This window comes from Hypomesus nipponensis, chromosome 4 (assembly GCF_054491055.1).
Source record: "Hypomesus nipponensis isolate SF chromosome 4, ASM5449105v1, whole genome shotgun sequence".
Lineage (NCBI taxonomy): Eukaryota > Metazoa > Chordata > Actinopteri > Osmeriformes > Osmeridae > Hypomesus > Hypomesus nipponensis.
Window position 1 is genome coordinate 7,273,503 of NC_140364.1, and position 14,834 is coordinate 7,288,336.

Genomic DNA, 14,834 nt, shown 5'->3' on the forward strand with positions numbered 1-14,834 from the left:
CTCTCTCTCTCTCTCTCTCTCTCTCTCTCTCTCTCTCTCTCTCTCTCTCTCTCTCTCTCTCTCTCTCTCTCTCTCTCTCTCTCTCTCTCTCTCTCTCTCTCTCTCTCTCTCTCTCTCTCTCTCTCTCTCTCTCTCTCTCTCTCTCATAGACACAAACCCCTCTCTGACACACTCTTGTACTCTCAATCCCTCCCTCTCCTCATCTGTCTTTTGCGCTCCGTACATCATTCCCTTCTCTCGATTTTTCATCAATCCCTCTTCCCCTTTCCCCTTCTTTCTCTTGTGTTTGCGCTTTCTCCTCCTCTCTCTCCTCTCCCCCCTCCCCTCTCTCTGAAGCTGTGTATTACAATGTGAATACAGCAGGCAGTTGAGAGTTTATCACCACACAGTTCGACTGAATACATAAACAAACAGGACAGAGCTTCTTTATGAGCATGTCGGGTGGGTCATGGGGAAGGGGGGGTGGGAGGTGGAAGGGGGGTGGGGGGTGGGGGGTGGGGGGTGGGGGGTGGGGGGTGGGGGGTGGGGGGTGGGGGGTGGGAGGTGGAAGGGGGGTGGGCGGTAGAAGTGAGAACGCACATGCCCTTCAGGTTCTTTGACTGTCCGGGAGAGCAACAGTACTCCTGATCCACTCGTTCTTTCCAAAGCTCTGGTGAGTTCCCGCCTCCTCTGTCTCAACTACACAGTGTTTGTCCTTCAGGTAATCATGGCCAAGTTCCAGTTTGGAGTATTCCTTGGAGCACTCAGAGTAAAATATACACTGTGCAGCGTCACACGGTGTCAAATGAATGCAGAGGCAGCTGTAAAAGTCATAAGACGGCATAAACATGCTGTCAACCCAGAACAGGAGTCCATGTGGGACCATGTTTGAGTCACAGTAGATCGATCCTACAGAGCTCCTCCACAGGCATACTGCAGCAGTGGTATGAGGGAGTGAGAGCAAGCAGAGGAGGCAGTGAAGCTTATTCCTCTTGTAACCCCGACCCCACGCTGTCATCTCCTCCTCCCCCGCGCCCTCTCCTCTCAAATCATTCTGCTGGGCGTCATCTGGAGACTGATCATCCTGACAACGTCACCTGTCCCCATCCGTAACACTAATGTCCCTGTCAGGTGACAGCAACAGTGGACATAAATCAGGCCCTCAGCCCGGCTGCTAATGGGACAACTCCTAATGTATGTATATCCCTCTCAACAGCACTCCTTATGCCGGAAACATATGCTAATCATACCGTGGTGTCCGTGAGGCATGAGTTTTCAAAGTCCCCCCCCCCCCCCAACCCCCTACCCCCGCCCCCCACCCCAAATCTAAAATTAAGATGTTATTTTTCTTTTCTTTTTTCAGGAAAGGCTTTGGAGTGCTAAAGCTTCTCATGTCCTCAGACTTGCTCTGAAGTTTCCCCCTAAGTCTTCATGTGTGAGTAAGAGAGGGGAGGATGAGTTGTTCCTGCGACCAGACTGCTGACGAACAGATGGACCCTTTGGCTTCAAAGAGCTTTCACTCTTGCTACAGTCATTCCTAACTTTTTTTTGAGACACACTCACTAAAACTATTGTGCATGGTGAGCAAAGAAATGGGGTTCAGTTCTATGTAGCGACAGTGAGGTAGAAAGTGTTTCATTGTAATGTGGGTATGCTGGTTCATTTTACATAAGCCAGTAGAGATAGACAGACAGGGGTATTTAAAAGACAAGTGTTTATTTCCCCCGGCAGAGGTATTTGGATAATCTATGCATGTCTTAGTTACTCATATTCTAAAAACTCTGTGTCCGACTTGACTAAGAAATCCCAATAAAAATTTATACACGTTTTCTCTCTTCTCTCATTAATTCAAAAGCACGTTGAGAGGGATGGATGTTCATTAGCTAGATTTAAACAGTTATACATTGTAGTTTATCTAAGTTTTTACTACAGTGGCCTGTCCATTGCAGTCAGTAGAGGACATGCACCATTTATTCACAGGCGTTTTATTTGCCACCAAATGAGCTGAAGTTCTGCTAAAGTTTCCAGATATCTCATCTTTAAAGAGCATATTGCATTAGCACTTTACGTGTTTTTACGCCAGCATACATTCTATTCTTTGCTGGATGCTGTAAAAATGACTTCCGTCTTCAGTTTTATTACATCTCTGTGTAGAATGTGACAAGATGACACAGTGAAAGAAAATCTCTACAAAAAGATCCCACTGTTATTTTCCACTGAGAAGCAGGCTTCCTAATGACAGGCAAAAAGACAGTCTTCAAGCTTTTTTTCTAATTGAGTGGAAGGAATTGCAAGACAATTAACTATGCTTTTTTATCTGGGGTGCGCAGTCTGAAGAAGGTTCAGTGGCGAATGGCGGCGGGCCCGCCTGCTCTGCCAGGCACAATCTCTCTCTCGGCTTCTCACAAGCTTTGTTTATCTCATTTTTCAATTAACCTCCGCAATTTAACTCCCCTCATAAAGCCATGTGCATGTTTGCTCCAAAGAACAAATAAAATGATGGTCCTCTTTCTCTCTCTATCTCTCTCTCTCTCCCTCTCTCTCTATCTCTCTCTCTCTCTCTCTCTCTCTCTCTCTTTCTCTCTCTCTCAATCTCTCTTTCTCTCTCTCAATCTCTCTTTCTCTATCACTTCCTCTCTCCGTGTCCCTCTCCTTTCTCTTTTACTCTCTCTCTTTCTCTCTCTCTCCCTCTCTCTTCCGGTATCTGTCTTCTGGTTCTGTTCCTCTCGCTGTGGCGTGGTGCTCTCTCAGAGCAGAATGCTGTGCTCCACAGTGCTGCTTCATGGGGTTTTAGCAGGTACAAGGCTGCATGTGTCAGATCAAAAGGGTCAATCTGAGGCAGGCAGAGAGAGCTTTGTAGATAAGACAGCATTGTAAAAACGCCCTCTCTTCTACCTCTCTGGACTCCGATCCTCTACCTCTGTGAGTCTTGGCTAGGAAGACATGTCGGGATGTTTTGTTTGATCAAAAGACATTTTTTGACCTTTTTTATCCCGGTACAGAAGTAAATGTCAATTAATATAGGATAGAGTAGGGCATTTGTGTTCAGGACCTTACATATTATCCACTTTACAGTAATCAAGCATGTTGATATTTTAAAAGGAGAGTTGAATGTGTAAATAATAATCATATATAAAATGTAAATGTATTATAATATTCAAATAACCTTCCTTTGTCAAAGGGTCACAGTAGTTGTATATAATGATTTATTTGAAATGCAATCCATTTTCAAATTAATCTATTGTACGACAAATGATGATATCCAAGTGCCAAAGCAGTAACTGGGAATCAATATAATGCAGTCTCTGCAAATCTTACTATTGGCTAAATGAAGTTAAACCTCAAGACAACCAAATGGACAACTCTCTAATTAATCATATCTAATGAGGTAGGAGACTCTGGAAATACACTGTGAATCTAAATGAATTAATTGCATGGATTGGATGGGACAGTATGGTAATTGTGACGAGAGTTTGCACCGTCGCTGAGCGCCATCCTCTCCTGCAATCAAAGGCCAGTTCTGAAAATCAAACACAACGCTGTCTAGGGGCTGTTCTGCTTCTGACAAGACTGTGATTGAATGAATCCATTATTTGCTGTTGAAAGAAACATACATTGTTTGCCCAAAGCCCCCCCCCCCCCCGACCTGGGATGTGGGGAAGGTTTGCAGCGGCATTGCTGTTTATCAGAGCTGCAGTGCCCCCCCCCCCCCTCACCCCCACCCCTCCGCCACCCTGTTATGGATGATCCGGGGGCGACGCTACGAAGGTTGTCCCACCCTGAGGAGCATGTGCAGTGCTTATTTCAGCAGAAAGTCTCAGCAGAGAGCAGGCGTTTAGCAGCATAAGCACACGCTGTGGTGGATGTGATGTCAACAGTGGGCCTTTATTAGATCAATCTGAAGCTGCCTGATACATCTGAAGCCTCATGATCTTGAACAGACCCCCGGTATGGCTACCACTCAGCAAGTTTGGGATACCTGAGAAACAGCCCCAATAATGGGAGATGACACCAAAGGTCTTATACAGTATATTGGCATATTGGCGGAAATGTGTGTTAAATAGCATGTACTGTTTTGATGTGCTGTACTTATGTGTGAGTAATGAAACACTTTAGATAGTATATATTACCCAACCTCCACATTTGTTGATGACAAAGTGTGATCATTGTACCCTGTAGTACCCTGCATGGTCAGTGTTGCATTGTGGGGGCGGTATTTTCTTTGCAGTGTACTTGGGACGTGACCTGTCTGTGTAAATCCTTGTAGTCCTCTTGGCCTCAGGAGCCACAGGACTGTCTTCATACCTCTAGTCTCTGACTGATTCTATTCACGCACGACCAGGAGAGAAAAAAAATCAGGAGGCTGATTACCACTCCGCCATAATCCCTTTTTTCTGATCTCCACTGATTTTAGTTTAATATTTTCTCTCCCTACCTTCTAGAGGAAGGAATTATTCAAATAAAACTGCTCGGTGGAAGCCTGTTCTTTGCCCACAGCCCGGAGGGGGAGGCAAGGGAGGAGAGGGAAGGGAGATAAATTGGAAAAAACTGTTAAAATGGCCTCCAAGGTTTCTATCCCTCCCCTGTTATTTTTTCCCATTCCTTTCTATCCTGCATGCTCTCCTTTCCTAGCCCCTCTGGACAACTTAACCGCTTCCGGTCCTGTTCTCTTATAACCCTAGTAACTTACTCTGGGGTGTGTTGTTGGCTGATCTCCTAAATCAGGCTCTGGAGCTGAGCCCCGCGGCCACCCAAGCTCAAACCCTGGGTCTCAGTTGATAGCTGATAGCCAGAAGATAACCGGCGTGGTTTGCATTTCATTTCTAGCAGGATCATGCGAGCAGCAATGGGGCAGAGGAGCTATGTCCTCAGAGATAAGAGACTAGCTTCTAAGCATTCAGGTAATATGTCTGACTGGGAGGAAGAGAAGGATGGCGATACCCTTCCCAGCTCAACAGAGACAGTAGGAACCACAACCGTGTCTGAAATGGATCTCTTCAATGTTCCAAACTCGTCTATGGCATTGAAATGGAACAGGTAACATGGATTCAGAGGGTACCTGAAATGCATTCAACAAAAATGTGTGTGGCAACATCAGCTTTTCTAGCGCTTCTCCTACATACACAACATAACTTCCTTTTTTTGCTAACATCTACAACAGACCTCATTAAGATCGACCTTGTTCTTACACTTTTTCCTCGCTACATGTAATGAATACTGGTGGCAGTGAGTGATGTACAGAGTGTTGCCCAGGGCAGTGCTGGCAGGCGGTGACGCTGAGGAGGGGGTGGGCTAACTGTGGGAGTCAGCAGAGCGGCGAGAGAGAGCAGAACACAGCGTGGCTCCGCAGGCTTTCATCCCGGCCACAACTTTGTGCCCGCGCCAGCCTGAGGAATCAGGGAATCAACTTCTCAGGAACAGCTGTCCCCCCTCAGTCAACAGGAAAAACCAACAACAGACGAAGCATCCAAAGCCGTCCCCTTTGTTAAAGTACAGCTTTGCGGACACTGCCAACTGGCTGATTGTCGACAAGTGAGTTGAGGCTACAGGCACAGAGAGCAGTACAAAGGATTAGCATCAGAAGTCTGTGGTAAAAATAAAATAAAAACTGAATGAATAAAATATAGATAGATAGTATTGTGGTTACTCCATAAGCATTTTTATTATGAAAAACTATAAAAGCAGGATACAACTCATTGCTTTCCAATGGAATGGAAATTAATCTTCAGTAAGGATATAGTTAAGATGTAACGCATATTTGGTTGCACATAAATGTGCTTTTTTCCAGACATCCAATAATTATTGAATTGCATCAAAAGGTGTGATTCAATGTAAGAACTAGCTCTGTTGGTCAGCTATGAGGATACTGTTTGGCACAGTAAAAGATTGTGAGAGTCAGGGTGTGTTCACTGCCCTCTTCAGGATATCAGATAGACTAGCATCCGTGTCACACTCATACGCACACAAAGATTCTTACTCACCTTTTTGGCATTGGTAATGTGTCCTCTAGGGGGTGTTTGCACTTGGATGAGTGGACAGCTCAAATTAATTAACTAAATCTACAGTTCTGGCGTTAGGGGACATATCTGCTTATCTTATGTTTGACATAGATGAATAAACCAATCAAGATATAGTCCTCCATCAAACTGGCTGTGTTCTGTCTCTGTCTCTTTATAACTTCTTTAATTTACTCTCTCTCGTCTCCTCCCTATCTAAAAGTTCTTTACCAACTAATTACACAGTGCAACCTAATGCACCCTGTGTGCTGTTTTTGGTGCCTCTAAATGTGGTAAATAACTGCAGCGATCACCATTTGTCAAACAAACATGATCTAAACAAAGCTAATGATGTGTAAATTGTTGATGATACATTGTGAAATGAGCAAGCCCAGCACACTGTCAGAAGGTAATCACAGACATGGGGAAGACATAATCAGTAGGAAATGAGTATGAACATCTACGCATCACACTTTGGCCTTGAGTGGTCTGGAGGTGTAGGACATAGCGAAGACATTTCACTGGATTGTGATTGTTACAGTGTGCACCGCAGTGACTAAACACGTGCCGCCTGTCAAATTTGTTTCTGTTCAGAATGAATAGTACGTGAGAGAAGTGGCAGTGAACGGTGGCTTACAGACAAGCAGACAGTAAGACAGGCAGACAGGCTTGCAAGCAGACAGTAAGACAGGCAGACAGGCTTGCAAGCAGACAGTAAGACAGGCGGACAGGCTTGCAAGCAGACAGTAAGACAGGCAGACAGGCTGGCAAGCAGACAGTAAGACAGGCAGACAGACTGGCAAACAGACTGGCAAACAGACGGGCAGACAGGCAGACATACATAGGCAGGCAGGCAGGCAGGCAGGCAAAAAGACAGAAAGGCTGTCTGGCAGGCAGGCAGACGTGCAGGCAGGCAGCTGAGCAGTACGGCTAGCCTGGCGCGTGCTGGACAGAGCTAGAGCTCTGCCAAGCCGGCGTATTACCACTGCTAATCCCACAGGCTGAAGTAGAGGATCTTACATCAGAAAACAATGGCTCTCCCTCCAAAATCTGACAGAGGCACAGCCACAGCAGCAGGCAGAGATTTAGGGAGTTTTGGGGGGTGGCAGTGTGTGCTCCATGAGAGGATTTGATGGTGGTTGTGCTGGCATTGGACAGGAGGGCTGCTTATGCAGTCTTTGCTTATGCTGTTTCTTTCCTTTTCTTTGGGAAAGGAACACAGTGTATATGTAGAGACGGAAGAGTCTTTTGTCAGGTAAAACTAAATAGACCCCATAGTTTAATTCCCACAAAGAACAACTCCTTAATCCTTGTAAAAAAAAAAAAACTGAGACCTAATACAGGGACCTCAACAGACACACGTTTGGGCACTTGCAGGATTATGTTCTCCATCTTAGTAAGGAAAACGAGTTCTTGTTGGATGGATGTTGGATGTAGTTGAATGTTGGATGTAGTGTGAATGAAGACATCTTTTTCTAAACTGAAATCTCATATGATCCTTTTCTTATTTCTCAGAGAATGAAGAAATAGAATATGTTGTATTCTCAAAAACTAATTTATCATGGCAAGAGATTTCTGACGGAGCCTTACCTGTTCAGAAATTTTAGTAAATGGTTCTGTTTAGGGAAAACATGAATTTCCCATATCAAATCTCTCTGCACAACAGACGGATTTTCCCCTCCAGGATCTGAATGAAGAAAAAAGACTTTCAATATGTAATTACCTTCCATAGACGCTGTTGTAGAGAATTCAATATGCACCTATGACACTTCCAGTGCATTGGGAAAGAAACAAATGTTTGTTTCACAGTGCGGAGGAGGGGGAACCACCTGCATTGTTCATCATGAAAAATGGGTAGAACACAAGCAAGCCAGATGGGGAGATGCTTCCTCTCATAGACAACATCAAGTTTTTTATGGCAAACTTTTACTTGAGACGTTTCAATGCAGTCTTTTTAATGGTTGCGTGAGCTACACTCACAATATTTTGTCATTCTTATTAACTGCATGGGTGCAATTTATTTTCCTCTCAGGCGATGGAGGTGGTTTGGAGTGAGGGCGACTCTGGTCGGGGCTGATAAGCAGCTGCTCGCGAGCATACCCCGCTGGAGGGACCAGATTTTCCGGGAAGACAATGTCCACTAGGTCAGACACACACACACACACACAGACACAAGTCCTTTCTCTCTCTCTCTCTCTCTCTCTCTCTCTCTCTCTCTCTCTCTCTCTCTCTCTCTCTCTCTCTCTCTCTTCTAGACATGTACATATTGGTCACATACCAACATACACAAGCACTGCAATATACACACTCATAAACACATTCATTCTGATGCAGTCATACAATATCTAACAGAATACTGTAATTAACCTTTAGTATGTGAGGGATGATGATGATTTTGCATGACACGCGAGCCACATCACAAGACAGTTAAAGGCCCAAATTAATTATATTCTCTCCTGCTTGTTTGTGTTTATTTCTGAGAAGGAAACGGCAACATAACGATAAGGGAGAAAAACGACGACATGCACTCCACAGTCAGGAGCTCAGAGACGTCTATAAACTAAAAGAAGCACCGCACTGTCGGAATATGACAGCCTATCCATCAGGGAAATGGAACCTCTGTCGAATGCACCAAGGAGAGTGCGCCCAGAAGTTTTATAAATAGTTTCACATTTTTAAAGGAAATTGGAAGTTGTCAGACATATGCCATCCACCCTTTTTTTCTTTTGGAATCTCTCCACCAGATGAGTTCACGGAACATGATTGAAACATCACAGCATACAAACTAGCAGAGTTGAAAGGCCACCTGGAAGCAGTGAATCTCCTTATGGTACAGTGCAAGGTGGGTGTATTGTGCCACAGTGTGTAAGTGGTATGAGGTAGAATTGACACAACTGCAGGATAATAGATTCATCTGTTTATGGTTTCTCTTCCCTCTGCCACCTAATCCCAGTGGATTGCGGTGAACAAGAAACACACACAGGGAGAGAGCGAGAAAAGGGGAGGGGACGGGGCGTCAGAGAGCTTGTCAGCGGTCAATGAAAAGGTTAATACTGGAGGGAACCAAAGCATTTTGACTTCAAAGACATTTTGTGCTGTGTCTAATTTTGAGGATCGCCGTCAAAAATGGTCAGCGTGGCAGTTGATTAAAGTTTACCACTTCTTCACATTGAAATGCTAGGTGGTCGTGCAAGATCACGCTGAAAAAAAGAAGCCTTGCCAGAGGGTTCAGACCAAACGCACTCCACGGATGTGTAAGAGCCCTTTCATCTCACACATGGCACAGCAGTCGACAGACAAGAAGCAGTCTGCTGAAATATTGCATTATAAATGGTAGACTCTGTTTCCTTGCACAACGCCATACTGTAAGATGAATTACAACCGTGTGATTGTGTCCTATCATTCCCGTTCTTGCATCAGTTGCATAAGTTCTTGTAATTAACAGTTTAATAAAGAGGGTGGGAGGGGTATAACTGAAAACTGTTTAGTTAGCTGGCCCATGAGTGTTGAAAAACAATACAATGGATTTTATAGATTATATATAAACATGTGTTGTATACAGAAAGGCTAATTCTACAGAACTAGTATCAAATGGTTTACAACATGTGAACGAACAGATAATTCAATTTAAATGCAAAACCTTGAGGAGGAGCAGAGCAGTCGATCAATAGATACCTTTCGTTACATGCTACATCGCAATTCATAAATAACATCCAACACAATTACTCTTTTTCAAATGAGCTTTTAAACCTTCTGCGGCATGCCCCGTCTTCATAGTAATGTTTTGATTTCCTAAACCCTGTGTTATTCTTGTTCTTAATGTAATTGGTTCTGTCCACCGGCTCATCAGACTGACTGATATCAGCACTGGGACAGTTTCTCAGGGTTTCCAGAGCTGCAGGGCTGCCAACCTCTGACTGCTGCTGCTCTTAAATCAACCCACAGTCGCTGCCACTATCTAACTTCATCTTCTCACGCACACCATCCAATCATTTTTGGTTATACATATTTATTTTTCACTGAGGTAAAAGTGTTTCATTAAACTATGCATTTGATATTTATACCGTTTATTTGGTAGGCTTTCTGAATGTCAAACCCTGCTGTCTAATGTCCAGATGCTCTGTCAGTCTAGGTGTTATTCACAGCTGACTTCTTCAACAGCGGTATAGCAACACATCTAGAGCTCATCACAATGTGTTCACACATTGTTGGCACATGCATAAATTAATTGTTTGCTTTATTAAATCATATATAAAGCACACTTAAGTAACCTGACACCCAACCACCTTAATGAGAAATTACTGTCATTAATGATACATTATTTTAAATCACAAGAAATAAATATATTGCGTCCTTAGTGTGGTCTTTGTTGTCATTCCACAAAGACATTGACTAGTTTACAGGCTCTCTCAGTATCTCACCCAGGTAGAAACTGTCCGCACCTGAGAAACAGTACAGTTTGTTTACAACAAAATGGAACAAAAAATGTTAGTACTGTATGTTGATGATGATGACAATGATGATGCATAAAATGATATCCCAAAAGTGTTTTGATGCCAGGTGATAAAGAATGATGGCTTTCTAGAACAATACAGTGCTATTTGTCATCGGGCAAGGACAGTTGCAATCATCCCTTTTGTTCACCTCCCCCATCAGTCTTCTTCTCGCCCAGTATCAGGATCAATCTAGGCTCATTTATTTTAATCGTCTCCTGTTTGCTAAACTGGCAAAGTCAAAGGAGGACAATAGAAACAACCTCATTTTGAAAGCAAGCCAAAATAAGCTTTAAAAAAAAAAATTGTTTTTAACAGTCTGAACATGTGATGAAACAAAATAAGTTATTAAAATGATGTCGCTATTGGCATTTCTGACAATCTTACACACAATGAGGTTTCAAATTAATGTTCCACAATAGGATACCGCCGATATAGCTCATCAGAAATGTCATGTTTAATGTAAACTACATAATGATATTTGATGGTATTTCATTTTGAGATTACCAGTGCACAGCTGCGGGCAGGAAACATTTTAATAGGATGTCATATCAGTCTGTGATATGGATCACTCAATATGCATACAACATTACGCTTTTAACTGATTCGTGGACTATATGTACAAGAACAAGCTTTAATATTTAGTGTTATTATTTAGTATTCTCACTTACTTGAGGGCAAGAGAGTGGGCAGAAAGAATAAATGAGGTAAAAATAAGATACTTGACATTTGACCCTGTTGAGTCTGGTATTTCCAGTGGTAGCAACCAGCTCTGCAAACCAAGGTGGAATATTTCAATATTACTCAGCCCAAGTGCCAACAGGGATGCCCAGTAACCATGGTATCGTCAGTACTCCCAGAGACTGCACTTAATTTGGTTGGAGAGCTTGACAAAATAGAGAGAGCTTGGTTGGAGAGCTTGACTTGTTTCATATGTAAACATGGAGAGTTTATGGACCTTTTGTTAACTGATCATGAATCTCTCCGAAAAGTAAGACATCTCTAGACAAATAGCATCCACTTACAGCATTGGAAATCTGTCTTTAATCATTTAAGAATGAGTGATTTGGTAAGTGATAGCATAAAAGACTAATGCTCAGGATTTGATCTAAACCATTTTTTACAAGAAGTGATCTCGTTGAAAAAATATGGAATTGGTTGACATTGATACATACAACATATGTATATTAAGTATACTCTACATACAGCAAATAAAGTACATGCATATATAGGCATAGAGTGCATTTGATAAAAAAATAAAAATAAATACTGTCTCTCATTAGTCCATCAACTACGTTAACTGTCAGCTCCAATAATGAACAGGAACATGATGTATTTGAACAGTTTTATATCGGCTCTCTTCAGCATCAGGACCAGCCGTTGCCATGGTTTCAACATCAAACTGCTTGAAACGTCACTACTCTGTTTGCTACGTCGTGCACACGGTAGCTCCATGGTTTGAGGAGACGTTCTTTGTGTGCCATTGTTCGCACAAGCAAAATTGAGTGGGAAAAAAACGATAAAGTGAGTGACCAATCCTTCGATATTATTTCTGTTTGACAGTTGGGCTTTACATGCAACCAATAATAATAAAGATATATATATTTAGAGTTACCCAAGTCTATATGACTCAATGCAGGCTAGCTAACTAGCTAGCTAGTTACCGTACGGTGTACAAAGCGCCAAGCATGCTACTGTAGAACCTAGCCAACATCAGATTGTGTTTTGAGATGCTGCAGTCTTAAAAATAATAAGGTGTTCGTATGTTACATGTACTTGCCAGCTCATTCACAGGGTAACCAGTCTGTGAACATACCTGTTTTTGAGACGCTATGACGCTCTCGTTAGACATACTTTACTAGCTTGCAATAGCGAACGCAGCGTTAGCTAGCTCGAATGCTAATTTGCTAACGTAGCTGTGTGGGGAGTCAGATGTTAAGGCTGTATGGGCCGTCCCGCAGTGCACCAGTTTTTGTGAATATTAATGACAATACGTGAGGTAATTTGGGTTGTTGTAGATAACATCTACACATATTTACGTGTGCGCGTGCACACAGCTCTGACTAAATGAGACATTTAAGTAACTGGTCAACTATAGACAGATCTGTGCCGTACACTCTAGTCTCGTATATATACTCTGTCATATGACATTACATCACCTGGTGTCAGATCAGTTCGTCTTTAAACATGACCATCAGACCATGCTGGCATGTTGACGAGCTCGTTTACTATTATGAACTGCTAAGCAAGTGGCCTAAAGTGTTTGCCCAATGAATAACATCTGGATACAAAACTTCTGTGTTTTAAAACACCAACTGGACTTAGCATTATGTATGTACTGTGAGATGCCAGTGCCCCTACAGTATTCCTGGATGGTAATAATATTGATCTATGATCTACCATACCTGTGTTTCATCTCTCCAGTGGACCGTGGTTCAAAGCGTAGGCAGGTGAAGCCCTTGGCCGCCTCTCTGCTGGATGCCTTGGACTACGACAGCTCTGACGACAGTGATTTTGAAGTAGGAGAGGAAGGAGGCTCAGGTATGTCCAGCCACCATCAGTGTGGGTTTTTAAACTGTCATTAACGGTTTATTATTTAGATTTTTCATAGGGACAGTTGCAAACTGGAACCCAAATTGAACATGAAAAAAATACAAAATCAAAAAAACTGAAGGAAACAATCAGATTAAGCCAACCCTCACCGTTTTGTGATTATCAGTCACAACCCACGTTGTGTTTCTCAGTACACTACGCATTATGTCTCCATTGTTGTTGTGTCAGACACTGCTGAGGCGGGAATGAAGTCCTCATCACCCTGCCTCCCCGTATCCACACTCCACTGAACGGTAGAGCCGAGTGGCTGCCTCCCTAGCCCTGCCTCCCTAGCCCTGCCTCCCTAGCCCTGCCTCCCTAGCCCTGCCTCCCTAGCCCTGCCTCCCTAGCCCTGCCTCCCTAGCCCTGCCTCCCTAGCCCTGCCTCACCTCGAGATGGGGCCGCTGAGGCGATCTCGCCCTGTCACTGCAAGGCTGCTGGACTAATCGCTCTGTCTGCTCCTGAGGTCTCCATCCTCCCCCTGTCTGCAGAGCCACACGCTGGCCAGGGCAGGCTGGCAACTGATAATGAGATTCCACTGCACTGCACTAGTGAACCTCCAGGGCTCCACAATGTTGTGGAGTTAGAAATGTAGACAGCTGCGCTGACATTTAAATATTGCCTGAACTTGCAACATCGCTGTGTTGAATATTTTTTATTTTTTTGGAAAACAACTTTTAGGCATCATAATAACGGCGATATTTTCACAACAGTCGAGTTGTTCATTTGCTTGTGTTTGCATCCATGTGATTGACATTCTGCCCTGTCTGTCTCCTGTCAGGTTCAGAGGGCAGTGGCATTGGAAGTGATGAGGAGGCCTCTGATAAGGAAAGCCCCGCGGGCTCCGACAGCGACTCGGACAATGTCGGGTCTGCCGAAGAAGAGGCCAGAGAGCTGACCGCAGACGACACCGTCACCGAGGACGAGGAGAAGACCAAGGAGCCGCCGTCCTCTGACGGCCCCTCCAAAGAGCCGCCCGCCGAGGCCCCCAAGTGCCGCAGGAGGAGCGACAAAGCGCCCGACTCGGAGGCCGGCGGCAGCGGAACGGGGAACGGCGGCACGGCAAACGCGGAGGAGGGCCCGGCGGCCGAGCCCAAGAAGTGGAACCTGCGCAGGAACCGGCCCATGCTCGACTTCACCACCATGGAGGAGCTGAACGAGATGGACGACTACGACAGCGAGGACGACAACGACTGGAGGCCCGCCGCTGGCAAGAAGAAAGGCAAGGCCACCGCCCAGAAGGGCGGGAGCGGGGAGGAGGACGAGGGGAGCGGCAGCGAGGACGAGGAGGACGACGACGACAACGAGGACGCCGAGGGCCACGGGGACGAGGAGGGGGAGGAGCCGAGCAGCAGCGACAGCGACGACGTGAAGAAGCCCAAGAGGAAGGCCAAGAGCAGCAACGCCTTCGACGAGGAGCTGACCAACGACAGCATGACCCAGGAAAAGGGCAACGAGGTGAGCCGGGGCTGTCGCCACCGAACATCTCGCCGTTTAGCGGTTTGCTTAGCTCGTATCTCTCCGGGCCTTTGCCTTCAGGCTCTGGTCGTGTCCTTCGGCCCCCTCATGACGGCCCCCTCATCATGTGGTTCCCCTCTCAAAGTTCGACACAGAATGCTCTTTTCCTGAAGACACCGGTGAAGTTGGTTTCAATGAGAGTTCCTCTCTCTGGTTGCTTGATGGATGACCACATTGTTTACAGTATAACACCCAGCACTCAGTTATTGGGCTTTGCAAAGTTACCACATAATCCAATGAGAAGATTTGATGGTAT

At 44.6% G+C, this 14,834-nt stretch overlaps 1 protein-coding gene across 3 annotated transcripts in view; it reads left to right on the forward strand.

Annotated features, from left to right (window-relative positions):
* Window positions 1-11,901: 11,901 nt before the first annotated feature.
* phf14 (PHD finger protein 14) overlaps window positions 11,902-14,834 on the forward strand; it is a 49,881-nt gene continuing 46,948 nt past the window's right edge. For all 3 annotated transcript variants that reach the window (XM_084696064.1, XM_084696065.1, XM_084696066.1), the window contains exons 1-3: window positions 11,902-11,992; window positions 12,893-13,009; window positions 13,842-14,518. In XM_084696064.1, coding sequence (XP_084552190.1) covers window position 11,992; window positions 12,893-13,009; window positions 13,842-14,518 — 795 coding nt within the window. In that variant the 5' untranslated portion in view covers window positions 11,902-11,991. The remainder of the gene's footprint in view (window positions 11,993-12,892; window positions 13,010-13,841; window positions 14,519-14,834) is intronic.